This window comes from Panthera leo, chromosome A2 (assembly GCF_018350215.1).
Source record: "Panthera leo isolate Ple1 chromosome A2, P.leo_Ple1_pat1.1, whole genome shotgun sequence".
Lineage (NCBI taxonomy): Eukaryota > Metazoa > Chordata > Mammalia > Carnivora > Felidae > Panthera > Panthera leo.
The window spans coordinates 161062955-161089950 of NC_056680.1; the positions used below are offsets into that span (position 1 = coordinate 161062955).

Below are 26996 nucleotides of genomic sequence, written 5' to 3' on the forward strand. Positions count from 1 at the left end.
GGGTCTCAGGTGCCCAGGGTGGCGGACACCAGCCGGAGAAGCACCACCTGCTGGGCGCCGTCCCCGCACCGGCCAGGCTCAGCGTCTTCAGGCTCCATGACGTCGGTCCCAGGGACGGGAGCACCCCGCACTATGACCCTCTCCAGGGGAACCCTCGGGGGCGCCGCAGCCCCAGGCCCAGCTTCCGCTCTCGAGTCCTGCCCTTCGTGTCCCCAGGAGGGGGCGGCCGGGGGCGGGGGGGAGGCGTGCCTGTCCCTCGTCTGCACCCCGCGACCTGGCACCAGCCCCAACTCTCCCCTCCACCCTCACCGCCTCTGAGGGCCCGCCCCTGCTTTTTCTCCGCGCGGCCCTCCTCCCGCCCTGGGCCGGCTGCTGCGGGGCTCTCGGCCACTTTCCGGAGCCATGGTGCCCACGACGCGCCCGGAGCCGGAGCCGAGGTGCCTGCGCATCCACGCGGGAGGGGGGGTGGGGGGCCCGAGGCCGGGCGGGTCGCGGGGAGGAGGGGGGAGCGGGGGAGGGGGGAGGGAGGCGGGCTCCTCGCCTTCCCCGAGGAGGGCTCGGCGGCGAGGGGCTGATGGCAGGGTTGGGGGAGGAGGCTGGTAGCCACCGACCCGCCCCGTCCACGCTCGCTTTGGTTCCCCATCCCGTGCGCTGTCGGGTCCCCTTAACTGAGCCCTCGGGATGGCCGGTGGTTGCCCCAAACAAGACTTATGATTTTGCCTACATTTGAGCCCCCTGGGCTGTCACCGTTGAATGCTTTTCTGTCCTCCTGATGACTGCCTGACCTGCGGGGCTGGGAGTGCGTCCTCCCCAGGCTAGGCTCTGGAAGCTTCTCTGGCCATCTCTTTCTGTGGGCTTGAACTTCCCGGGTGCAGGGCAGATTCCCCAGACCATTGGGAGCTTTGCTTGTACGGCTGAACCCACATCCCCCTCGAGCTATACCCCGAGAACAAGTACAGGTTGCTGGAGAGTGTCACTATAGTTCTGGAGTGAAAGCTCTCGTTTTCTCTCTCTCCTTGCCCTGCTGGGGTCTCCAGAGGGGCTGGGAGATGGTCAGAGGAGAGTGTGGGTAAAGGAGAGAGTGAGGGAGGGGGAGTTTTGGTTACCTTTTGTCCGAATTTTTTTTTCTTTTTTTTTAAAAAATATTTTTTGAGAGAGAGAGAACGAACAAGCAGGGGAGGGGCAGAGAGAGAGAAAGAGAGAGATGGAGACAGAATCCGAAGCAGGCTTAGCGCTGTCAGTGAAAGCCCCACATAGGGGTCCAACCCATGAACCTTGAGATCATGACCTGAGCCAAAGTCAGCGGCTCAACCACTGAGCCACCTAGGCACCCCTTCTGCTCCAGAGAAAAGTTCGCAAGGCGAGGGCGTAGGTTGGGTGGGTCCCTGATTCAATATAACACACAGTTTAGCAAAGGCTCATTAATTTACACACACTATGATGGGTAATCATGTGAGCAGTGGAGCTTACTTGGGAAATCAATTTCTTTCTTCTTCAGACCTGCTGGAGGTCTCTGCTTCCTTCAGCTATTTGCCCACTAGTGTCTTTTTTAAAAAAATTAATGTTCCAAAAAATGTCACTTCATTGGCTTGGGATACAGTGTGAAGTTACTTCTCTTTTTTTTAATTCAAAGTGGCATCACTTCAGTCACTCTCTTCATTTCTAAAAACTGTTTTTCTTCCTTTCCTCACCCCTCTACCCCATGATCATTCATTTAACACCACTTATTAAGCCTATACTATTAAGCCAGGCACAATATCAGGGACTAGGGACACAGGACAAGACAGGCATGGTCTCTGCTCTTACAGGGTTTCATACCAAGGGTGGTAGAGAGAATTTCAAAGTTAGATGAAGTAAATACTATCAGCTGGTGCTTATCGAATGCCTTCTCTGGGTCATAGATGCGATGGTGAACAAGATAAAGCAGGTCCTCCTTCTCATGGGACTTACCTCTTAGCCATGGGGAGACAAAAGAAAGCAATAAGCAAGTAAATGCACAATGTGAAAGGTGGTTGCAGTGGTTGCTGGGGGCGTACAGAACAGGCATGTGGGGGACGCAGAATGCTGTTGGGATGCAGTAGAGGGATTGCTGTTAAATGTAGGATGACTGAAGAAGGCCATCTGTCCCACAGGGCCAATGCGGTAAAGATCTAAAGGAGGTGAATGCGCCTTGCACGAGTCCGGGGGAAGAGTGTTCTAGCTCAGGTGAACGACCAGCACCAAGGCCCAAGGTTGCACATTTGGGGAACAGCAAGGAGGTCCATGTGACTACAGGAGACAAAACAATGTGGAGAGGGGTGGGAGAGGAGATCAGAGAGACAGCTAGAATCCAGATGGGTAGGGTCTTGTCGACCACTGTAAAGGCTTTGCTTGTTATTTCAAGTCAGGGGGAAGCCACGGGGGGGCTTTGGACTGATGAATGACATTATCTGTCTCCTGTTTGTGCAGGAGCACACTGACTGTCTACAGACCATAGCCTCTAGAAGGGTAGAAGCAGGGGGAATCAGTGATTCTGTTATTGCAGAAGTCCAGAGAAGAGTTGATGATCAGTTCAGTCTGGAAAAACTATGAAAGGCTTGACCCCAGCTGACACTTCAGCTAAGTAGGGCTCAAACTGTGAGATCATGACCTGAGCCAAAGTCGGACACTCAACCAAATGAGCCATCCAGGTGCCGCTCATTTTTAAATTTTGTAATTACTTCTCTTAATTTATGGATCAAAAAGAAATGATTGAAATTAGAACATATTTAAAACTGACTAAAAAAAGGAGTGGGGAGAACAACTCTATGCGGATGTCCATTCTTCTAAAACTAAGCTGCAGGGACGCCTGGGTAGCTCTGTCGGTTGGGCGTCCGACTCTTGACCTCAGCTCAGGTCATGATCTCGCAGTCTGTGAGATCGAGTCCCATGTTGGGATTCTCTCTCTCCTCTGCCTCTGCCCCCTTGTGATTTGTGCATGTGCTCTCTCTCTGTCTCTCTCTCAAAATAAATAAATACTTAATAAAAAAATAAAAGTAAGCTACAAATTCAATGCAGTGACACTCTAGATTTCAACAGGGTTTCCTGAAGACAATGACAACTGATTTTCAAAGTTCTACAGGGGATTAAAAAGCCAAGAATACTGTGACAGTTTTGAACAATAGCAAGGTGTTGGAACCTGCTCCATTACATAATGAAGCCTCATTTTAGAGTTATATTTTTAGTAGAATAACATTAAGTCATCTTGGTTTTAGTAATTAAGGCTTTCTGGTTCAGGAATACAGTGTCCAGTGGACAAAACAGACAACCTAGGGAAAGACTCATGGAAACATGGGCCCCTGGTATCTGACAGAATCATTTGGAAAAGGGACTGTTCAAGAAATAGTTCTGGGAGGGGAGCCTGGGTGACTCAGTCGGCTGAGCGTCTGACTTCGGTTCAGGGCATGATCTCGCAGTTTGTGGGTTTGAGCCCTGCATCGGGCTCTGTGCTGACAGCTCAGAGCCTGGAGCCTGCTTCAAGTTCTGTGTCTCCCTCTCTCTCTCTCTCTGCCCCTCACCCACTTGTGTTCTCTGTCTCTCTAGCTCAAAAATGAATAAACATGAAAAAAAAAAAGAAATAGTGCTGGGAAACTTGGCTCTTCCAGTGGTTTCTGATTCAGTTAGGAATGCTAATCTTTTTTTTTTTTTTTCTTTTTAACGTTTATTTATTCTTGAGACAGAGAGAGACAGAGCATGAACGGGGAGGGTCAGAGAGAGGGAGACACAGAATCCGAAACAGGCTCCAGGCTCTGAGCTGTCCGCACAGAGCCTGACACGGGGCTCGAACTCACGGACCGCGAGATCATGACCTGAGCCGAAGTCGGCCGCCCAACCGACTGAGCCACCCAGGCGCCCCAGAATGCTAATCTTTAACCAATGGTGGCTTAACACCAGTGCTTCTCAAACTTGAATGCTCATGAGAATCACCTGGAACTTGTCAAATGAAGAATTCTCATTCAGCAAGTCTGGCGTGGGGCTGAGATGTTGTATTTCTAACATGATCTCAGTTATTGGCAATATCGCTTGTTCGTGAACCATGCTCTGAGTAGCAGCAGTTTAAATCATTAGAATATCAGCTGTTTACTTAGCAAAAGGGCAATCTCAAGGATGTTTTGGTAGCCCAGTGATGTCATCGGGGATCCTTTTATCTTTCTGCTCTGGGGTCCTTCAACAACATTTGTTCTCTTATTTGTTACCTCATTGCCTCATGATATCTGCTGCCATTCCAGATGTCACATTTAAATGTCAAATAAGAAGAAGGGGGAACCTAGGTGGCTCAGTTGGTTAAGCATCAGTCCGACTTCAGCTCAGGTCATGATCTCACTGTTCCCGAGTTTAAGCTCTGCTGACAGCCCAGAGCCTGGACCGTATTTGAGATTCAGTGTCTCTCTCTGTCTCTGCCCCTCCCCCATTCATGCTCTTTCTCACAAATAAATAAGCTTTAAAAAAACTTAAAAAAAATAAAAAGAAAAAATAAAAAGAAGAAGGGGGAGGAGGTGAACACAGGAGCTCTCTACTTGAGTCTGCCTCTATCATCAAGAAAACAATAACATTCCCAAAAGACCCAGGCAAATATTCCCTCAACTGTCATCAGGTTGAACTGGGTCACATGGCCACCCCTGGTCGAAAGGAAGCTGGGAGAGAGAACGTATTAATTTCCTGTTGCTGCTGTAACAAATTGCCACAAAGTTAGTTGCTAAAAACCCACCAAGCTATTATTTTACAGTCTGGAGGTCAGAAGTCCTAAAATCAGTGTTGGGCAGGATTCTTCTGGAGGAGGCTGTGTAGCAGAAGCCATTTCCTTGCCTTTCCCAGCTTCTAGAAGCTGCCTGCATTGCCTTTGGCTGGTGGCTCCTTATTCCATTTTTAAAACCAATCGTGTAGCATTTTCAAATCTTTCTCACTCTCTGACTTCTGCTTTTGTCCTCACATCTCCTTTTTCTTACTCTGACTTTCCTATCTTCCTCTTGGAAGGACCTCTTTTAGTGTGATTATAATGGATCCACCTGGATGATCCTCTAGGATCCTCTTATCTCTCCGTCTCAAGAGCCTTAATCACATTGGCAACGTCCCTTTTGCCATGTAAAATAACACAATCACAGATTCCAGGGATTAGCACATGGACATCTGGTGGGGGGGGGGCATTATTCTGTCTATCACAGTTTCCCCCAGCATGTATAATGGGTGATGAATACAGAGAAGGGGGTTGTTGGTTTAGTCAGTCAACAGTGTTGAATATCTTTTTTTAAAGTGTTTATTTATTTTGAGAGAGAGAGAGAGAACAAGAGCAAGCGAGCAAGGGAGGGGCAGAGAGAGAGAGAGAGAGAGAGAGAGGGAGAGAAGAGAATCCCAAGCAGGCTCTGTGCTGTCCTCGCAGAACCCCATGTGGGGCTCGATCCCACAAACCGTGAGATCATGACCTGAGCTGAGATCAAGAGTTGGACACAACCGATTGAGCTACCCAGGTGCCCCTACAGTGCTGGGCATCTTACCAGTGTGGATTTATTTCAGAGACAAGAGCACAGAGAAGATTGTGGGAAACAGGATTTCTTATCCCAATCTAGCCTGAGTTGACTTCAGTAGGCCACATCCTTTGGGAAAAGCCAAAAAGGAAGGCATTTTTCTTGCTGCTCCTCTATCCACTCTTGCATGGGTTGAACACTGATGTGTTGCTTTTTGTCCCAGCAGAACCAACCAGAGCCTGTGTCAGGAGAGGAAACTGGAGCCAGAGTGCTCCATGCCGGAACTGAGGCTTCTCCTCTTAGGCAAAAGTGGTGCAGGAAAAAGTGCCACAGGAAACACTATTCTGGGCAAAGCTGCATTCGTGTCCAAATTCAGTGACCAGATGGTGACTAAAACATGCCAGAGAGAGAGTGGGTTTACAAAAGAGAGAAGGATTGTGGTCATTGACACCCCTGACCTTTTCTCCTCAAAGTCTTGTGCCAAAGACAAGCAACGTAACATTGAACACTGCTTCGAGCTCTCTGCTCCCAGCCTCCACGTCCTGCTTCTGGTAATCCCCATCAGCTTTTATAAGGTCGAGGACATAGAGACAGTCAAGGGGATCCAGGAGGTGTTTGGAGCTAACTCCAGGAGGCACATCATTATTGTCTTCACTCGGAAGGATGATTTGGAGAATGACTCACTGAAAGATTGCATTGAAGATGAGAACTCCCTTAGGGAGTTGGTTGAAAACTGTGGAGGCCGATACTGCGCTTTTAACAACAAGGCAAGTGAGGATGAGCGGGACGTCCAGGTGAGGGAGCTCCTCTGCATGGTCCAGCGTTTGGTGGATGAAAACGGAGGACCATATATCGTGAATCTCAGAAATGAAGGCAGTGGATTCCTGGTAAGAAATGCTGAAGGTCCTCAAGGATCTTTGTGGTGAGAGCTAGTGGGTTGAAGACAAGCACGGATAAGTGACCTGTCACATTGTGTGATGGAACCTAGGCTTTGTTTAGGAGGTGTTTATCTATGATCTGGAAAGTTGAGGCACCAGATGGTAGGTTGCTTTGAGGATTACCCTTTGGACTTTGAAATTTATTGGCAAATTAATGGATACAGTTAAGTCTTTACTTAAGTTTTTCCCTCACAGTATTGGACACACAAATAGACCCTTTCTTCCCTTGGCTTCAATACAGCTATACTCTTTTTGTTTTTTTTCCTCCTACTCTTTCTGGCTCCTCTGGAGATTGTTGAGTTCTCTTCACATGGCCTCTAAAAGTTGAGATCTTCAGGGTGTGGTTCTAGGCTTTCCTCAATTCTCTGCCCTCCAGCTTTGAGCTCCGTTGATCGTTAATGGTTTCCAGATTTGTCACTCCTGTCCAGGCCTCTCCTCTGAATCCTGCTCCCTTATCCAGTTGCTGTCTGATGTCTCCACTTGGCTCTCCTACAGGATCTCAGGCTTCACAAGGTTACACTTTTGGTTTTCCCTCTGAGATGTATGAGACTTCAGTTTTCTCTCAACTGGGTAAATGGTGGTGATGCTCCTGATGCTCCTTGAACCTAAACCCAGAGGTCGGCTTTGCTACTACTAGCTGGCAGCTGATATTTGAGAAGTCCTTAGGTCTTGTGTGATCGGTGTGCCTGGAATCCATGCATTTCTCTCCATCTCCACTGCCCCCGCTCTGCTTCAAGCCAGCCTCTGTTCTTGCCTGTACTGTTTTACAAACAACCTTCCCCTCATTCGTTCTTGTGCCTTACCCCTCAATCCATTTTCTACACGACAGCCAGAGTGGTATTTTATTTAATTTCTAGACTTGAGTGGAAAATATATTTGTAATGAAGGAAGATACAAAAATCCAGGCTTTTGTTTTCGAGGACCTCACGCTTCTGTTTGAGTGACTCATGCAGAAGACACGAAGCAGTTCCTGATTGAGCATAAGTAAGTGAATGTTGGTACAGAGGAGTCTTTAAATGCAAGTGTCCATGGATGTAAAGCAAAGCAAAAATCCAACGTGGGGGCAGCTTTGGTCAGAGTGAATCTTCTGAGAACTGGTGAGTGTTAAACCCAAACAGGATGGAAATGAGAAGGAAGGCAATATTTACTGAGCACCTGCTAAGTCCCAGACCCCCAGACTGATCAAATCTTCACACCTATTCAATGTACGAGGAGGACCCTGAGGCTCAGGAGAACTTGTCACTCTCTTATCTCCTAGCCCTGATCTCCCTCTCTCTCTCCTTTATAGCCTCTGTCTCTCCCCTGAAGGCTGTATGGAACAGGGATGCCAGCAGAGAGGATAAGGGGCACAGAATGAACTGTCAGCAGTGTACCCAGAACACAACCCCCTGTTGTGTAAAATCCTGCAGTGACTGTACGTTGATCTTCAGATCAAGTTTGGAATCCCTGACCTGAGCTGGCCCCTCACCCTCTAACTTGCTCTTTATGTGTTGGTCCCACCGGCCTTCCCTGTGGGGTCCTTGACTTATACTCATGTGTGCTCTAGAGCTTTGAACTTGGAATTTTCTCCACCTGGACACTTCCCCTCTCCCATCCCACCCCGTTCCAGGTCTGCCTCTGCTAGAGCTCCTTTGCTCAGAGAGTCTTCCCTGTGGGCCCCTGGGATGAGCTTCTACAGCCCCCCTTCCCTCAGGGCGCTTCTCCTCCTCATGGCCATCAGCCAGTCAAGTGGTTGCTCTGTATGTGCTTTCAATGGCTGCCTCCCCACAGACTCCCTGAGGGACAGAACTCCTATCCTTTTTGTTGACCACAGTATCTTATTTTTCTGTCTTGTGTAAAAAGGGATAATACTATGTATCTCAGGGTTTAATGAAATGCTGACAAAGTTATTTGCAAATACTTGAAATGCAAGCATTCAGTAATTATTAGCTGCCATTATTATACTATTATTTAATTTTTTAATGTTTATTCTTGAGAGAGAGAGAGAGCACAAACAGGGAAGGGGCAGAGAGAGATGGAGACAGAATCTGAAGCTGTCAGCACAGAGCCCGACATGGGCCTCAAACCCATGAACCATGAGATTATGACCTGAGCCTAAATCAGACGCCCAACTGACTGAGTCACCCAGGCGCTCCATAGTTGCCATTATTATTACTGTTATTATTATCATGGACGTGTATAAGTTTCACATAAGTTATGGAGACATTAAGGACTTTAACAACCCAGAGACTGAGCAAGATTCCCACTTTTAGGACCCTGTTACCAAGAAAGGAAAACATTTGCACATATAAAGATGTATATATAAGGATATTTATCATTGCATCTTTTCAAATAGTAAATCCAGAAATAAGCTTATGATCTATCAATAAAGGAATCATTTGGCTCGGTCAGTAGAGCATATGACTCCTCATCTCGAGATTGTTAAGTTCAAGCCCCATGTTGGGTGTAGAGATTACTTAAAATAAAATCTTTAAAAAAATACAGGAATCGTTACATTAGTATGGAATTTTCCATATCCATGCTGTGGAGTAAATAGCATCTTCTAGAAAAATTGGGTTGATCGATATGTACTGATTTGTACAGATGTACAGGACATAGTATTAAGCAGATTGAAACCTAGCCAAGTTCTCCCGATGTGTTCATATATGCTTGTGTGTGTGTTTGTATAAACTTAGAAAAACATAGAAGGATGTATGTGAATTAGCTATTGTTCCTTTGGTAGTGGATTGGGAATTTAAAAATTAGTAATTTTTAGGGGCATCTGGGTGGGTTAGTTGGCTTACGTCATGATCTCATGGATTGTGGAATCCGAGCCCCCCATCATGCTCTGTGCTCACAGCTCGGAGCCTGGAGCCTGCATAGGATTCTTTGTCTCCCTTTCTCTCTGCCCCTCCCCTGCTTGTGCTCTGTCTCTCTCAAGAATAAATAAACATTAAAAACATTATTAATTTTTAGATCATACACATTTGCATTGTAAAAATGTTTTCCATTTAAAGAACATGAAAGACCTTGAGTTGTGCCAGGTAAGAAGAAAGAAGTGTGATAATCAGAGCTGAATGGAGAAGACCCAGGGAGGGAGATGGTGGAAGGTATCAATGGTTTGGGGTAAGGCCAGGTAAGAAAGCAGAGGGAAAATTTCCTTGGCTAGCATGGAAATTTAACAAAGATAAGGTTAAAATAAAGTATTGGGAGTTTCTAAGAATAGCAGATTCATCCACATTGTGTATCGTTGTTTTCACCTTCTCTTTTGATGTCATGACAATTTAAGTTTGGGGTGCGACTGTATGGCTTGGCCAGGCAGGGGAAGGGAATACCAACTGTGTGTTTGGCCTTCCATCCTCTGTTGTCTCCATTTGCCCACCTGGATGGAGAAGGTTCCAAATTTTCCTGGCTCTCACGTCAGAAGAAGGATCATCTCTGTACCGGGGGTGTGGTGCAGGGAGAAGGCACCGGAGATGTGTGGGGAGCGTGATTCCCAATCTCCTCCCTTCCCCTGGTCCCTCAGATGCACATCACAAACATCACTGGGCTAGTTTCTTCTTCTGGGGAATCCAGAAGCTGTCTTTAAGCCTCTGGATTTTCTCCAGGAACAGAAAAAACTCTGGAAGACTTTGGAAGGGATTGCTATTACCACTGGGGACCGGGGAGAAGGAAAGTTAGAGCTTCAGGACAAATACCTTGGTTAGATGGCATTTATGGGACTCACCTGAGTGAGAACAAGACCCATCTTCATATTTCTGGGAAGCCTGTTGTGGTGGCAACAATGGGGTTTCAGGATCGACTGTCATTATGGATGGGTCTACAGAAGCCAACAAGGAATAGGACCATGGCCTGAATTTGACCACATCCCAATCATCAAATTACTCTGAATTATATACTTATGTCTCCATTTCTTTGCTTTGTGAAAAGATGAGATTTTGGGTCTCTGAGCATCATTTCCCACTTTATTTTCTAGGATCATGTGAATGAAGCCACATCTCAGAAGGGGGACAATCCACATGGTAAGATGATCCTTAAAAATGTTAAGCTCAGGGGTGCCTGGGTGGTTGATTGGGCATCCAGCTCTTTATTTTGACTCAGATCATGATCTCACAGCTTGTGAGTTCAAGCCCTGCATCTGGCTCTGTGGTGATAGTGTGGATCCTGCTTGGGATTCTTCCTCTCTCTGTGTCCCCCAACCCTGCTCGTGCTCTCTCAAAATGAATAAATAAATAAAAACTTAAAAATTAAAAAAAAGTTAAGCTCATATCTATATTCTTTTGAATGCATTAGGCATCAAAATGAAGTGGAAAAAATAGATAATTAGAAACAAAGATGCGCTCTAGGGACCTTGCTCAGGTTGGTGTCCACAACCTGTCCCCCAGGAAACTCCTAACACTTGGGAGTAGGTATGGCAGCAGCAAAGGTGGTGGACATGGAGTGGGTGTCCCTGGCTTTCTCTGAAATATTGTGGAGGTGGGCTTGTCTTTCATGGCTTTTTTTTGTGACTCAGCCTTGTCTTCCTGGCCCTGGATCCAAGACTATATATACAATGTTGGCTCCTACTGGGAAAGCAGAAATTACCTTCTTGGGGAGCACTAATTTATAGGATTCCGTAATGGAGTTCAGTATCCATGTAATGATTGCCGTTAATGATTCATCCTGCACACTGCACAAATCAATACATATAGATCTACCTCGCTCTGTTTAGTAGATGCAGTTTTGTTCACGGTAAGGGCGTACACGCCTAATTCAACCATCCCTTCCTTCCTGCCTTCCTTCTTTCCTTCCTTTTTTTTATTATTTTTTTTAAATCAGGCTTAAAAATTTTTTTTAAGTTTACTTATTTATTTTGAGAGAGAGAGAGAGAGAGAGAGAGAGAGAGAGAGGGAGAGAGTAAGAGAGCACAGAAGGGGCAGAGAGAGGGAAAGAGAATCCCAAGCAGTCTCTGCACCATCAGCACAGAGCCCGATGTGGGGCTTGAACTCATGAACTGTGAGATCATGACCTGAGCCGAAGTTGTAAGCTTAACTGACTGAGCCACCCAGGTGCCCCCAACTATCCCTTTATTGATGGACTCTCACGTTATTTCTGGGCCAGCTCTGTGCAAGCACAGAATATTCAGCAATGAATAAGGTAGGTGAGATCTCTGTCCCCATAGAACTCCCCCAAATAATAACAATAAAATAATAATAATAATAATAATAATTTTAATTAACTAGAATGTTTATAGCATTTTTATTTATTAAATAAAATAATTATTCTTTTATTATTATTTCAATTTTAATAATGATAATAATTGCAGTTGACATTATGTGCTGGAAAAATATATAGAAATAATTCAATCCTCCTAGTGTATAAATATAATTCTCATAACAACCATATATTCTTAACAACCCTAAAGTATATTCCTCATGACAGCCCTAGGAAGAGGGTGGTATTATCATTAGTCTCATTGACAGATGAGTAAACTTAGCCAGAAAGATGTGAGCTTAGGCAGAAGTAGGGATTTAAAATTCTCCGGATGCCCTTCTGTCAAGACCTGAAGGAACTTACCTGTTATGGCCCCAAATTTTGCCTCGTGGTGGTGAGGAAATAGCACACCACGGGTAGCCACAGGGTGGCTCAAAAAGTTGGAAGTGACCTTTTATACGATGTAGCCTTGTATGAGGTGATTTGGAAGAAAGTAGGAGCTTTCCCAAGGCAACATAACAAGGACGTGGTGTCACTAGCATTTCAGTGGCTTTCTTTAAATGCCGTGTTCATTCCACCTCCCAGACTTGGCGGCTCTGACACCAAGTGACAATCCATACCCTTAGCGCCTAGGATGCCTCAAACTCTGAATATTCTCTGTATTGCTGACTCTGCCCTTTGCTCAGCATGGAGGTCTGGTGTTGACGTTGGATCAAGGAGAAGTGATGGGGACAGGGCACGTGTGCAGAGACAGTTTTGTGGCACAAGTTTCTACAGTCATGTATTGAGACATAATGAATGTAGAGTGAAATGCACAGATCTTAAGTGTAGAGCTCAGTGACTTTATGTATCTACCCATAGTGACCATCCTCTAGATAAAGATCTTGAGCATTTCCGTCACCTTACCTAAGTTCCTGCTGCCTCTCCCCAAAGGGAACTGCAACCCAGATTTCTATCCACATAGATTAAATTTTGTCTGTTCTTGAACTTCATATAGTGGAATCAGATAGCATGTGGTTTTGTGTCTGGCTTCTTTCATTTAGCATGTTTAGAAGATCCATGCGTGTTGCATATCAATAGTTCATTTATTCATTCATTCTTTTTTGTTTTGTTTTGTTTTTGTTTTTGGTTGCTGAGTAGTCTAACATTTTATGAATATACCACCAAGGGGCATTTTAAACTCAGATTCTCCCTTGTCCTGCCTCAGCCCATGGACTTCATGGACTTTGGTAGCAAATGAAAGGAAATCTAAGGACGAAGACTTGTAAAGGCCAAGTTTAACTGATTTTCATGTTTCTGGGAGGTCTTGAGCTTTTTACACATCTCCTAATTTATTCGTGGCCGCCTTTGTGGTTTTTACTTGAATGGGTGAGTGACTTCTGACCCGGGACTATAGTCCTGCTGTTCAGAGCATTACTGCCATTCTCTGTAAAAACTGGCAAGGAGGAGAAATCATAAAACCTGTCCACATCTCCATATTCGGCCTCAAGAAGAGACTCTGAATCTGCCCTTTTGTCCCACAGGGCCAGGGGAAAAGCAGCTGCAGGCCACAGGATGTGAACCGAGCCCTGAGTTGTTGGAACTGAGGATCCTGCTTGTGGGGAAGCGTGGAGCCGGAAAAAGTGCCGCCGGGAACAGCCTTCTGGGGAAGGGAGTCTTTGAGACCAAATTCAGTGAAAAGTCGGTAACCCAGATGTTTGCGTCTGTGAGCAGAATCTGGAGAGGGAGGAAAATTTGGGTCATTGATACTCCGGACATTGCATCTTCAAAGGACATTAAAGCTGAGCTTCAGAGACATGCCCCTCAAGGCCTCCATGCCTTCCTGCTGGTGACCCCGCTGGGCTCTTTCACCAAGACGGATGAGGCTGTGCTGGACACCATCCGAAGCATTTTTGGAGAGAAATTCATTGAGTACATGATCGTCCTCCTCACCAGGAAGGAAGATCTAGGGGACCAGGATCTAGAGATGTTCTTGAAAAGCAATAATGAAGCTCTCTACCAGCTCATTAAGAAATGCAAAGACCGGTATAGCGCCTTCAACTACAGACTGACGGGGGCAGAGGAGCAGTGCCAGGTGGACGAGCTCCTACAAAAGATCGTGGACCTGGTGCTGCAGAACAGGGCCAAGCCATGCGTCATCAGCCAGGAAGGTACATATTGTGTAAAACACATTTTATATATGCTTTTGACAGCTAGATGTGACATGTGCAAGAGCTTTCTATTTTCTGAAGGGCAGAGAGAAGCTAAAAAGGACAGGTCCAGGCTCTTGACGAGCTTTTCTCTTTCTCCTTCCTTTCTCAAATGTTCCTAAGGTAATGAGCCTTCCCCCCGCACACTGTCCACACCTCGAACTCTTTAATTTTTCCTTCCTGATCCTTATCCCATCTCTCCAAGGGGATGGTGAAGGACTTAAGGGAAGGAGTTGAGCTTTTTCTAATCTCCCGTTTCCCCCACAGTGTATCTGTGGTTTGGGGCTCAGGACTCAGCGGTGGTGATGAGATAGTTCTGAACCATTGGTTTGCTCTTCTCTTTCTCTTAAGCCCACTCCATCTCTCTCTCTTTCCCTCTCTTAACTTCTTGGTTCTTTTTTTAAAAAAGTTTATTTATTTATTTTGAGAGAGAGAGAGACAGACCAAGCAGGGGAGGGGCAGAGAGAGAGAGAGAGAGAGAGAGTTGAGAATCCTGAGCAGGCTCCACACTGTCAGTGTAGAGTCTGATGTAGGACTTGAACCCACAAATCCTCAGATCATAACTTAAGCTGAAATCAAGAGTTGGATGCTTAACCAAGTGAGCCACCTAGGCACCCCTCTTTTTTTTTAAGCTTAATAATTTATTTTTGAGGGAGGGAGAGAGAAGGAGAGAGAAGATCTAAAGTGGGCTCCATGCTGACAGCAGAGTCTGATGTGGGTCTTGAACCCACGAACCACAAGAGCATTACCTGAGCTGAAGTCAGATGCTCAACCGATTGAGCCACCCAGGTGCCCCAGCTAGATGGGTTTCTCAGTCCAGCCCCACTACCTGCTTTTTTAGCAGAAGTCCCCATGCACTCTGTGCTACATACTCTATTGCCCTGAACTGAGATTCTTCCAGGCCAGTATGAGTCATCCCATTCTGTCCCATGGCAAATGTCCTCACCTGGGAAGAATACAGACTCAAAAGAGCCCTTTCATATTTGCCATGGAGCCCCAGGTGCTGGGGAGCCTCCTGAAGAAGCATAGATATGCGGGAATGTCAGGAGAGGCTGTGTGGAGAAAGCCCAGTTTGAAATGGGCTTTAGAAAATGGGCAGAGTTTGGATGGCTGGGAGAAAGCTGGAGGACATCGCAGAGAGCACACTAGCTATCTGGAACAATGATGGAAATGGAGGGCTCGTGCCTCTACATGAAGTGGGAGATCATGGAGGTTCTTGGGAGCCACCTTCCGAGGGTATGGGAGCAAGGACCGAAGCCTGTGACAAATGTGGGAGTGTGGGAGGATTAATCTCTTTTTCATCCTTTACGCATAACTATGAGATTGTGGGTTCAGGACAAGCAGTTCAATAATTTCCCCTGGGGGAACAGAACAGGGTAGGCTTCCCTCACTCTTTGTTTCTGGGTGGATATTGGTAACTTGGCCAGCGATGCATAATTGAGGAGAACTGTGGAAAAAGGCAGTGTGGAAGAGAAAGACCACAGGACAAGTGCAGAGTCACAAGGAGTCCCCACTAGCACACTCTGCAAGGGCTCTGTACATCTGTCATTCCATCTAGAAGGACATCTGTTCTCCGTCATTGCCCCACAGAACAGGGGAGGGCGTGTTCACGGTTATAACCTCTAAGTACTCTTTGACTCCTTGATGAAAGAAAGACACAGTTCAGTTTAATGTGGTTTTAATGAGACATGAATTGTAGCATGGTCCGAATGAAGGAACTAGTAATCTGTTGATAATATATGTAGTTGCTTTTTCATGAAAAGTCAGTTCTATGGCATAAATTTTCAAATACATCGAGGAGATTTTGCTGCAGTTACAGCACTAGGTTGGCAACAGGAAGCCATAGTTGCAGCAGGAACAGAAGCCCAAGAGATGAGATGTATAGCCCGGATGTATCTGAGTAGGTGATGGGTCATACAGCCAGTAGCACCCACAGGAGTCAGAGGAGGTACCAGAAAGAGGGAGCAAGTTCAGAGATAAGGACAGTGGCCATGTCATGGGTGAGCACCGGGCAGAGACGGTGGTCCAAGTCGTGCTTGTGGGTTCACAGAGTGCTTGGCTGGAAGAAGCCGCCCCCCACCCCCATACTTGGGGATGGAGCTGCCGGGTGAGGGGGTGGCCACAGTGCTCTCTGAGCATCCTCTGCTGTGATGTCTGGCATCACTTTGAAAGTCGCACACAGATCTGCCCATGGTCATGAATCTTTCCTGCTTTCCTTTTGACAGACATGCTGAGCATTGTCCTCGTGGGGGGCAGCGGCACCGGGAAGAGCGCCACGGGGAACACCATCCTTGGGAAGCGTGACTTCCTCGACCAGCTCCGAACACAGCTGATCACCAGGAAGAGCCAGAGCAGCAGGAGGATGTGGGAAGGGTGGAGGGTTGTGGTTGTGGACAGTCCCTTGCTCTGCCTGACGGCCAGCACTCCTCCATCTGGGCTGGAGGAGGAGGTCAAACACTGTTTGTCCTGCTGTGAGGGAGGGAACATAGTTCTGGTCCTGGTGTTCCAGCTGGGACGCTTCACTGAGGAGGACAAAAAGACAGTGAAGAATCTAGAGACCATCTTTGGGGAGGAAGTTCTGAAGTACACGATTGTGCTGTTCACTCGGAAGGAAGACCTAGAAGGGGGGGACCTCAAAGTTTACCTCCAGGAGACAGATAACAAAGCTCTTAAGAGCATAACTAAGAAGTGTGAGGAGCGAGTGTGTGCTTTTAATAACAAAGAAACTGGCCAAGCCAGGGAAAACCAGGCAAGTCTTCTTTTGACAATGGCCGTTGATCTGATAAATAGCCACAGAGGGCATGGTTACCCCCATGAATGGGAGAATGTCAAAAAAATCATTAGAAATAACCAGGAAAAGGACAAGCCCAAAAGCTTACTGAAAAATTTAAAAGATATGGTATCATCGGTAGTTGATGGACGTGGGGTGTCTTTAAGTTAGAGACACCCTCAGTTGGGGATGGGTGTGAGGTAGGGCTGGTGGGAGGGGAGGAGGGTCCATGTCTTAGAGGGCTTGAAAGGCACATGCTGGCCACCTTGCAATGTTTCAGCTCTTAGTAGGTGAATAAATTGTCAGCCTGGGGCAGGGGATTAGAAAGGAGAAAGGAGAAATTAGGTGGGGAAATCTTGAAAGAGGCTCCTGAGATTGAGTGGCCATTGAGGGTCAGAATTAAATCACAAGAATCACCTCACCTGTGGACATAGAGTGGAGTCAGGACAGACACGGTGACCAAGGCCAGCCCGGGGTCAGAATACAGACAAATACCCACGAACCAGGGGATCCAGACACACGAGGGTAGAGTAATGAGCAGTGTCCAGCCAACTCCTGGTGTGGCAGAGTGGACAAGCTGGATCCCGTGGGCCTCTGGGTGCCCAGGGATGCTTGTCAGGCATGCTGGTCTCCTGAGCTGCCTTGTCGCCATTGGGCAGAACTCAGGGCCAGCACATTCTTTTCTTCCTGGGGCGGATATTCTTTAGTGCTGTCTTCATTCCAAGCCTGAATGGAAAGTGGGCCCCAGTCTACTCTTCTTTATTGTTCCTTAGGAAATGACCATGAGTCTGTGAGGTTTCCAAAGATTTTATTGCTAACCATCACAGTGAAAGACAGTAGAACAAAAATCCACAATGTGGTAAAACTGCCAACATGAGACAACATTGCAAAGTTCCAGAATTCTATGTAGAATTCTAGATTGCCTCCAGACAAGTTGAAAATTCCTTTGCACTTTTCTCTCTCTCTCTTTTTTGGATCCCCGTGGGTTAGGAATTAGGGTAAAGCTCAGAGGATTCAAATAATAGTCTCGAACACACTAGGGGCTTGTTGTGTCTCACATCAGGAAGTCTGAGGGTAGGCAGTCTGAGGCTGGTGTGGAATGTGGCCTCCACACTTAAGGTTGCTTCTCCGTTCCAGGATGGTGGTGTTCCCTGACATTTGAGCAGGTTATGTTGAGGGGCGCCTGTACGGGCAATATTTGAGACGAGAACCATGGGGTTTTCTTCCAGGTAGGTGTAGTCAGATGCTGTCAGTATTAACTGTTTTATATATGCTTTGAGGACAGGATCTACATCATCCATATACTTTTATTTTTGGAAAGTTATCAGTTGCCTTCAAGATTAACCCACTTATCAGAGCATGGACCATCACCATCAATACTGTTGTACTCTGCATAACCCTGAAAATGACACATTCTGGAAAATGTATGTATAAGTATATTCAATTGAGTGAAATAATAAAGATGAATTATATTATAAATTCACGTCCTCCTGATTTCTATTTTTCTGACTCCGGGGCAGACCATGCCTCCATGAAGAGGCTATGCAGATGTTTAGACACCTTGACTCTGGTGAGGTTTTTGCATCTTGGGTGCATGAGGACCTTAGAGTGGGTGACAGCCATTTCATGAGGCCTCTGCCAGCTCAGGAATCTTCCACTCTGGGCATTTCACTAGAGCAAGGACAAATAAATTAGAACCAAGAGCATGGAAGGAATAAAGCCTAGAAGGCATTTTGTGCCTCTTCCCAGAGCCTCTCTTCTGTTTGAAGGCAGGCACAAACCCCAGTGTGCCACCCTAGGTTGAGCAGGTGACATTGGAGCTGCATGAGGTGGGGGATGGGTGGGCTAAGCAATGTGGCATCTTCTCCCAGGCAAGACCTAACATCCGTCTCCACTTTCCTTTAGGACCACGCTTGAGACATGCGACAGTACTGCCATGTGGGTTCCTCCGAGAGGCACGTGCTGAGAATTAGGAGTGCCAGAGGCTTACAGGGCACAGGGGTGATGCCAAGGCTGTTAAAGACTAAAGAAGCAGCAGAGGGCTGCCTCGGTGATTCAGACGGTTAAGCGTTTGACTCTTGTTTTTTGGCTCAGGTCATGACCTCATGGTTTCCTGAGTTCAAGCCCTGCTTCTGGGATTCTCTCTCCCTCTCTCCCTCTCTCTGCCCCTCCCCTGCTTGCTCTGTCTCTGTCTCTCTCAAAATAAAGAAATAAACGTAAAACCTTTTCAAAAAAATAAAGAGGAAGCAGAATTGGTCTGAGAGAGCTTCCACACTGTGATGCAGGTCTGACACATGCAGGAGGAAACAGGGGAGGCGCTGCTTGGGTAGGGAGAGCTGCACATCTGAATAGTGGGTTCTAGGGCAAAGACTGACCCATAGTGATGATATCCTGCATTGGGCACTGGCAGCCTTTGGCTAGGGACTGGCTGGGAAGGGCATGGCTTTGGCTCAAAGCTGAAGTGGGTCCTGAAAGTGTCATAGTTGGAGGCTGCCAGCTAACTGCTGTCTTTGGAGCAGAATGGAAGTTTCCTCCCCTCTCCTCCCCTTCCTTCCTCTCCTCTTCTGTTCTTTTTTTTCTTTTAATTTTTTTTAATGTTTGTTATTTTTGTGTGTGAGAGAGAGACAGAGACAGAGAAAGACAGAGAGCAAGCACGGGAGGGGCAGAGAGAGAGAGAGAGAGAGAGAGAGAATCTGAAGCAGGCTCCAGGCTCTGAGCTGTCAGCACAGAGCCCGATGCGGGGCTCAAACTCATGAACCACGAGATCATGACCTGACCTGAAGTCGGATGCTTAACCGACTGAGCCACCCAGGTGCCCCTATCCATTCATCTATTGATGGACACTTAGACTGTGTCCATATGTTGGCTATTATGAATAATGCTGTAATGAACATGGGGGTGCAGGTATCCATCAAGATCCTGATTTCATTTTCTTTGGATATACACCCAGATGTGGGATTGATGAATCATATGGTGATTCTATTTTTTTTAATTTCTTCTTCTTCCTCTTCTTCTTCTTCTTCTTCTTCTTCTTCTTCTTCTTCTTCTTCTTCTTCAAGATTTTATTCTTAAGTAATCTCTACACCCAGCATGGGGCTTGAGCTCACAACAGCGAGATTAAGGGTCACACACCCCACCAACTGAGCCAGCCAGGTACCCCTATTTTTAATTCCTTGAGGAACTTCTACTCTGTTTTCCAGAGTGGCTTCACCAATTTACATTCCAACCAACAGTGTACAGGGTTCCTTTTCTTCACATTCTCACCAACATTTGTTATTTCTTTTTTTTTTAAGTTTATTTCTTTATTTATTTTGAGAGAGAGAGAGAGAGAGTGAGCGAGAGAGAGCAAGGGAGCATGAGTGGGGTAGGGATAGAGAGAGAGGGAGAGAGAATCCCAAGCAGGCTTCTTGCTGTCAGCACCGAGCCCAACGTGGGGCTCAAACTCATGAACCTGAGATCATGACCTGAGCTGAAGTCTGATGCTTCTACTGACCTACTGGACCACCTAGGCATACCTCTCTCCTGTTGTGGTTTCAATTTGCATTTCCTTGATGCTGAATGCTGCTGAGCACCTTTTCATGGTTTTTGCTGCCCATTTGTATGTCTTCTTTGGAAAAGTATCTGTTTAGGTGGTTTGCCCATGTTTTAATAATCAGTTCTTCTTCTTCTTCTTCTTCTTCTTCTTCTTCTTCTTCTTCTTCTTCTTCTTCTTCTTCTTCTTCTTCTTCTTTTCGCTATTGCATTGCATGAGTTCCTTATATATTTTGGATATTAACTCCTTATCAGATATATCATTTGCAAATATCGTCTCCCATTCTGTACATTGCTTTTTCAATTTGTTAATTGTTTCTCTTGCTGTGCAGAAGCTTTTTACTTTAAGGTTATCCCTCTTGCCAATATTTGCTTTTGTTGTCTGTGCAGAAAAATTATTGCCAAGACCAATCTCAAGAATTATTTTCCCTGAATTTTCTTCTGGTAGTTTTACCATTTCAGGTCTTACACTTACATCTCTAATTCACTTTGAGCTAATTTTCTAATAATAGACTCTAATAATGGACTCTTAAGTCCAGTTTCATTCTTTTGCATGTGGATATCCAATGTCCCAATATCGTTTATTGAAGAGACTATCATTTTCCCATTGAGTACTTTTGGATTCCTTGTCAAAGATTAGTTGATTAAATTTTATTTTATTTATTTATTTATTTATTTTTTTTTTTAATATACGAAATTTATTGTCAAGTTGGTTTCCATACAACACCCAGTGCTCATCCCAAAAGATGCCCTCTTCAATACCCATCACCTACCCTCCCGTCCCTCCCACCCTCCATCAACCCTCAGTTTGTTCTCAGTTTTTAAGGGTCTCTTATGCTTTGGCTCTCTTCCACTCTAACCTCTTTTTTTTTTTCTTCACCTCCCCCATGGGTTTCTGTTAAGTTTCTCAGGATCCACATAAGAGTGAAAACATATGATGTCTGTCTTTCTCTGTATGGCTTATTTCACTTAGCATCACACTCTCCAGTTCCATCCTGAGAAACCTGTGAAATCTACCTGTGAAATCTACCTGTGAAATCTGTTGTCCAGGGCTCAACAACTTTCCCTCCCGTTGTCCTCCAGCTCTCCTGGTCTCGAGCAGAGCTGTTAACTTATAACCTTCCAGATGTTAAGTCCCACTTGCTTTCCAAACACACTCTGTCCCGCCCCTCTGCTTTTACAAGCCAGACTCGGGGGCTTTGCTTTGCCAGCGGGCTGCCCCTCTGCCCCGGCTCCCTCCCGCCAGTCTGTGTGGCATGCACCGCCTCTCCACCCTTCCTACCCTCTTCTGTGGGCCTCTCGTCTGTGCTTGGCTTCAGAGAATCCATTCTGCTAGTCTTCTGGGGTTTTTCTGGGTTATTTAGGCAGGTGTGGGTGGAATCTAAGTGATCCGCAGGATGCGGTGAGCCCAGCATCCTCCTACGCCGCCATCTTCCCACAATTCCCTCTTTTCTTTTTTAAAAAATGTTTATTTATGTGTTTGTTTTTAAATTTTTATTTATTTATTTTTTATTTATTTTTGAAAAGAGAGGGTGCTGGTGAGCAAGGAACAGAGAGAGAGGGAGAGAGAGAATTCCAAGCAGGCTCTGCATGGTCAGCATGGAGTCTGAAGCAGGGGCTTGAACTCACGAACCATGGATCATGACCTGAGCCAAAGTTGGATGCTTAAATGACTGGGCCACCCAGGTGCCCCAATGTTTATTTATTTTTGAGAGAGTGAGCAAGCTGGGGAGGAGCAGAGAGAGGAGAGGCAGGACAGAGGATCTGAAGCAGGCTCTGCACTAACAGCAGAGAGCCTGATGCAGGGCCCAAACTCACAAACCATGAGATGATAACCTGAAGTTGGACGCTTAACTGACTGAGCCACCTATGTGCCCCAGTTGACTAATACATTTGCTTGAAGGGAGACCTTCGAGACTGGTGCACCTTCGAGGCTGTCACATCCTCTGCTGTCCTCCATACAGATCCACTTCTCCATGTATGTTTGGAGATCGGTTCCTATGGGGTTCCACAGGGTCTCTTTTCCTGCAAGGCGACTAAAAGAGGAAAATTTCTAGGCTGAACTGCAGTCCTTGTCATTGTATTCAATCTTGGGCTACAGCCAGCGCTCAGTCTTCCTCCTCCACCGTCCATCTTCCTTTCCCTCACACTCAGCTCTCATTGATGTTCACGTCAGTGTTTGCCTGTTGTGTGACCTAAACCTTTATTCCTGAAGGATCTAAGACCCTGGTAAGACCTCAAGACTCTCTCAAGCGTATGTGTCTTAACAAGGCCACTAAATGCTGGCCATGAACTGCTCATCCTGCCTGTTGAGTGAGATATCATGGATGTCACATGGTGGTTCCCAACTGGGAATGATTTTGCCCCACAAGTAGGCTTGGCAATCCCTGGAGCCATTTTGGGTTGTCACAGTAGGGGGATGCTACTGGAATGTAGTAGGTAGAGGCCAGGGATGCTGCTAAACATCCTGCAATACACAGGACAGTCCCTGTATGGCCCCATATGTTGATAGTATTGAGGGTGAGAAACCCCAATGCAATGGATTGAAGGGTGTCCAGACACACCAGCTGTCTTTGGATTAGAGAGTGGGAGAAGTAGCTTCGAAGGAAGTGTTTTTTCCTTATTCACAGTGTTTCTGTTTGGCTAATGCACTGCGTGTGTACCTATTTGTCACATTGGATCATCAAGTGCCCCCCGACTCCCCCCTACAGCCTCCCCTTCCTTACAGCGACCCCCTTCACTTCCTGTTCTCTCTCTTCCTGCCCTGAGAAAGGTGTTGCTCAGAATATGGCTTTTGTGGTGAGTTTAATTTTTAAGAGTTAAAAAAAAAAAACAGCTTGCTGATGCAAAAAGGCAGGAAATCTGAAAAAAAACCGCAAACACACCCCAACCCTCATCTTCCTGTCCCATCATTACAATTGTTTGTACCGTGGACCCACTGGCCCAGCCTTCCCCGCTGCCATATTGTCCTCCTCCCTAACGGACTTAGGCATCAGCATATCTCATCTTCTATTTTACCAGCAGAAGCAATGTGATGCTAACAGGAAAACTTTGTGGTCTTAATCCTTGTGTTTATTTCTGAGAATAGACACAGGATATACTTACCAGATTGGTGTGAAATCTACCTGTGAACAACATGACACATTTTGATCTTCGGCTGCAAACATTTCCTGTTTATTGCTTTTCACCTAATGCTTCTTCATATGTATTAGGTGGTGGTAGTGTGGTGGTTCTGTGTTTCCCCAGATTAGAGGATGGTGTGTGGGCTAGATGAAAAGGGGTCAAGCCTGTGCCAAGAGGTGTTATGCTCAAATGAGCCTCTGGAAATAGATTTGTAATTTGTCTGTAATAAGGCTAGTAAGTTCAAAATGAGGTCATTTAGACATTATGAATGTTTTCCTAGCTTTCACTCTTCCTGCTGGTGCAGCCCTCCAGAGCCCCCACAAGTTCTGGTTTTCCTTGGATATATTTTTGAGGTTCCCCAAAGGATGAATCCCATTAGCCCCTGAAAACCTGTGACCTGCCATGTGGTATTACCATGTTTTTCTTCTTTCCCTGATATGAATCCTCTGCTGGGTACTGCCTAGAAGGCACTATTGATCATCAAGCATAACTCTCAATCTCATTGGTCAGCCAGGTTCTCCACATTGCCAGGTCTATTGGAGACTGGAGCTTTCGCTAAACACCGCTGTTATTTCTTCTAACCATCTGTTTCCATTGGGCAATGAGGTTCTCATGGGCACCACTGTTGGCTCCATTGGTCACTCATCCCCTTCCTCCCTGGGTTACCTACAGTGGAAATGGTGACACTCCACAGATGCCCATGCCAAAAACCTTGACTTAGGCAAAAATCCTCAACAAAACACTAGCAAATTATAAGTCAGTCAGAGAAAGACAGGTATCATGTTTTCACTCATATGTGGAATTTGAGACACTTAACAGAAGACCATGGGGGAAGGGAAGGGGAAAAAACAGTTTCAAACAGAGAGGGAGGCAAACTATAAGAGACTCACTGAGGGTTGATGGGCAGGGAGGGGAAAATGGGTGGTGGGCACTGAGGAGGGAACTTGTTGGTATGAGCACTGGGTGTTGTTTGTAAGCAATGAATCGTGGGAATCTATCCCTGAAGCCAAGGGCACACTGTATACACTATATGTTAGCTAACTTGATAATAAATTATATTAAAAAAAATATATATACATATAAAGGTGAAAAAAATACTAGCAAATTGAATACAACAACTTATAAAAAGAAGAGTAGACCATGAGAAGTATGTATCATCTAAAAATATATCTACCTGGGATTTAACCCTCATTCAATATATCAGTGTATTCTACCCTATTAAGAGAATAAAGGATAGAAATCACATATTATCTCAAAAGATGCAGAAAAAACATTTGGCAAGATCCAACACCCCTTTATGATAAAATACTTGGGAAACTGGGAAGAAATATAATCATGATGTGCTTCACAGCTGTCCCAACTCCTTGGTATTTTAGGCAAAGCTGTTCAGTTGTGGCCTCCTTGTAACTCTCCACTCACAATTCTTACTTTTGTAGTCACACCCCAGGGTGCTGCCCTCCTGCCCACAGTGCTTCCTGCAGCAGTCCCCTGTCACCTCCCCAGACACACGCATGCTGTGGATGACTGTGCCAACTCATTGCTTAGACTTAAGGATTCATTTTACAGCTCATATTCTTATTTATTTATTTATTTATTTATAGAGAAAGAGGGCACAAATGAGGGAGGAGCAGAGAGAGAGTCAGAGAGAGAGAGAGGCGGGGCTCACCTGGGATTCAGTTTTACCCAAAGCTGGGCTCGTGCTCACTGAATGCGGGATTTGAACTCATGAACTACGAGATCATGACCTGAGCCAAAGTCAGATGCTTAACGACTGAGCCACCCAGGCACCCTTATAGCTTATATTCTTAAGGAAAGTTTTCTGATCCACCCAAGGTTGGCTTAAGTGTCTGTCCTATATGACACTCAGATCAAGTGCTTACTATCTTGTCTATATACCCAAGTACATTGTAAAATCTTTGGTGACAGAAACTCCTTGTTGTTAAGTTATATCCCAATATTTGATATGTCCAAGGCCCTCAGTTTTTATTTTTATTTATTTATTATTTATTATGTATGAACGTATGTATGTATGTATGTATGTATTTATTTATTTATTTAGAGACAGAGAGAGAACATACGACAGGGGCAGAGGGAAAGGGAGAGAGAATCCCAAGCAGACCCTGTGCCCAGCTTGGAGCCTGACTCAAGGCTCCATCCCACCACCATGAGGTCATGACCTGGGCTGAAATTAAGTGTCCAATGCTGAAATCACTGAGCCACCCAGGCACCCCCAAGGCCCTCCTCAGTTTTGAATTTGTCATTCAAATGTCAGTTGAGTATCCCTTACTCTGATGAATTGGTTAAATTTGGTCCAATCCATTGTTACACAGTATGTGAGAGCTTGAAGTCCTCCTCCCATTTCTAAGAGCTCTGTGCTCTTCCTCAGCCTTTTCTCCATTTCCTCTTTACTATGAAATTATGCACTGTTTCAGTTTCAGCCTATGTCTCTGAAAGTCCAAAAATGCAGTGCTTTTACAGTTTTTATTTAAACTGGTATGCACACACTATTATTAATATTCAGCCTTTTCTTTCTTTTTTTAATTTTAGAAACGTTACCGGAGATTTGCGCAAAGCACACGAGTCAGCCCACGGCTTCCTCTTTCATTTTGATCACTCTCTTCTCTTCGCTCTCCTCTCTTTTAAACAATTTTTCAGATGATTTTACTCATGTATATGAGATCCTGTCCCTTCGTGGACAATGATGACATTTCTCTTTCAGTCTGTCAAGCTTTGGTGTAAAAAGCCCCTCACTCCCCAAGCACCCTCCCCTGCATTGTATTGAAAGGGAAGAAAAGTCAATTTAATACACTTCATTTAAAATTTAAAAATTTCCCACATATTAAGAACATTGCATAGAGGATTGATAAACATCAAGTGTGGACCAAAAAATATTGGGGCATCTGGGTGACTCAGTCAGTTAAGCATCTGACTTAGGCTCAGGTCATGATCTTGCAGTTCATGAGTTCGAGCCCCGTGTTGGGCTCTGTGTTGATGGCTCAGAGCCTGGAGCCTGCTTTGGATTCTGTGTCTCCCTCTCTCTGCCCCTCCCCTGTTCACGCTCTGTCTCTCTCTCTCAGAAATAAAATAAAAACATTAAAGAAAATGTTCAGGGTATTCTGTCAGGCTCAGTGAGAAGGTCTATTTGTACTTATTTTTGGTATTCTGCTTGTGTTCTGTGAATAGTTGAAAGACTCCACTGTAAATCTTCTAGCACCTAGAGAAAGGCTGTCTCTTTTTGAATGTTCTCCAATGGTTTTTTTTCAACTGTTTACTGCCTGCTGCTTGTTATTTCCGTTACCAGATCACTGCCAGTTCCTTCTCTAGGCTCTTGATTTTTCCCCTCTTTCTCAGGGTCTCACGATGTTGCTTGAGGGAAGATATTTTGTGGTGTGCTTGTTTTTCAGTTTTTGGCCTTGTTCTTCCTTTACATATTGTAGGAGCTGTTTTTGATTATGGCTTATTACTTTGCTCCTGTGGTTCCATGTTCTTGGGTGTTTCCTCATGCAGGTTGAGAACAGTGACTTGTTGGTTTCTTATACCTGGAGTTCTAAAAGTCATTTCAATATTGGCTTCTCATTGGGTACTTTGCTTAGAACTGCTTCATATGTTACAGATTTCATTGGAAATACTATGTCAAAAGATTTCTGCTAAGAGAGCAGCTGTTTTTCTGCATTTGATAGCACATTATTCTTAGGCAGGAAAGCGCTAGTAAAATGCAAAATCTTGCACCCATTCTTAGCACATGTAGCAGTTAAGCTGTGCTCCTCCCTCATCAGAGCACCAAACAAAGTAC

General features: G+C 45.5%; 1 protein-coding gene across 3 annotated transcripts; it reads left to right on the forward strand.

Annotated features, from left to right (window-relative positions):
- The first annotated feature begins 286 nt into the window (after nucleotides 1-286).
- Nucleotides 287-17029, forward strand: GIMAP8 (GTPase, IMAP family member 8). 3 transcript variants are annotated; one of them, XM_042927029.1, is made up of 5 exons: nucleotides 287-460; nucleotides 5707-6367; nucleotides 10374-10419; nucleotides 13114-13740; nucleotides 16005-17029. In XM_042927029.1, exons 2-5 carry the CDS (start codon nucleotides 5756-5758, stop codon nucleotides 16718-16720), a joined length of 2001 nt encoding a protein of 666 aa, XP_042782963.1. In that variant the 5' UTR covers nucleotides 287-460; nucleotides 5707-5755; the 3' UTR covers nucleotides 16721-17029. The 3 variants fall into 3 exon arrangements, with proteins under 3 accessions (XP_042782963.1, XP_042782961.1, XP_042782962.1); XM_042927027.1 differs by having other exon boundaries at nucleotides 308-437; nucleotides 5704-6367; XM_042927028.1 differs by having other exon boundaries at nucleotides 308-437.
- The last annotated feature ends 9967 nt before the right edge of the window (nucleotides 17030-26996 follow it).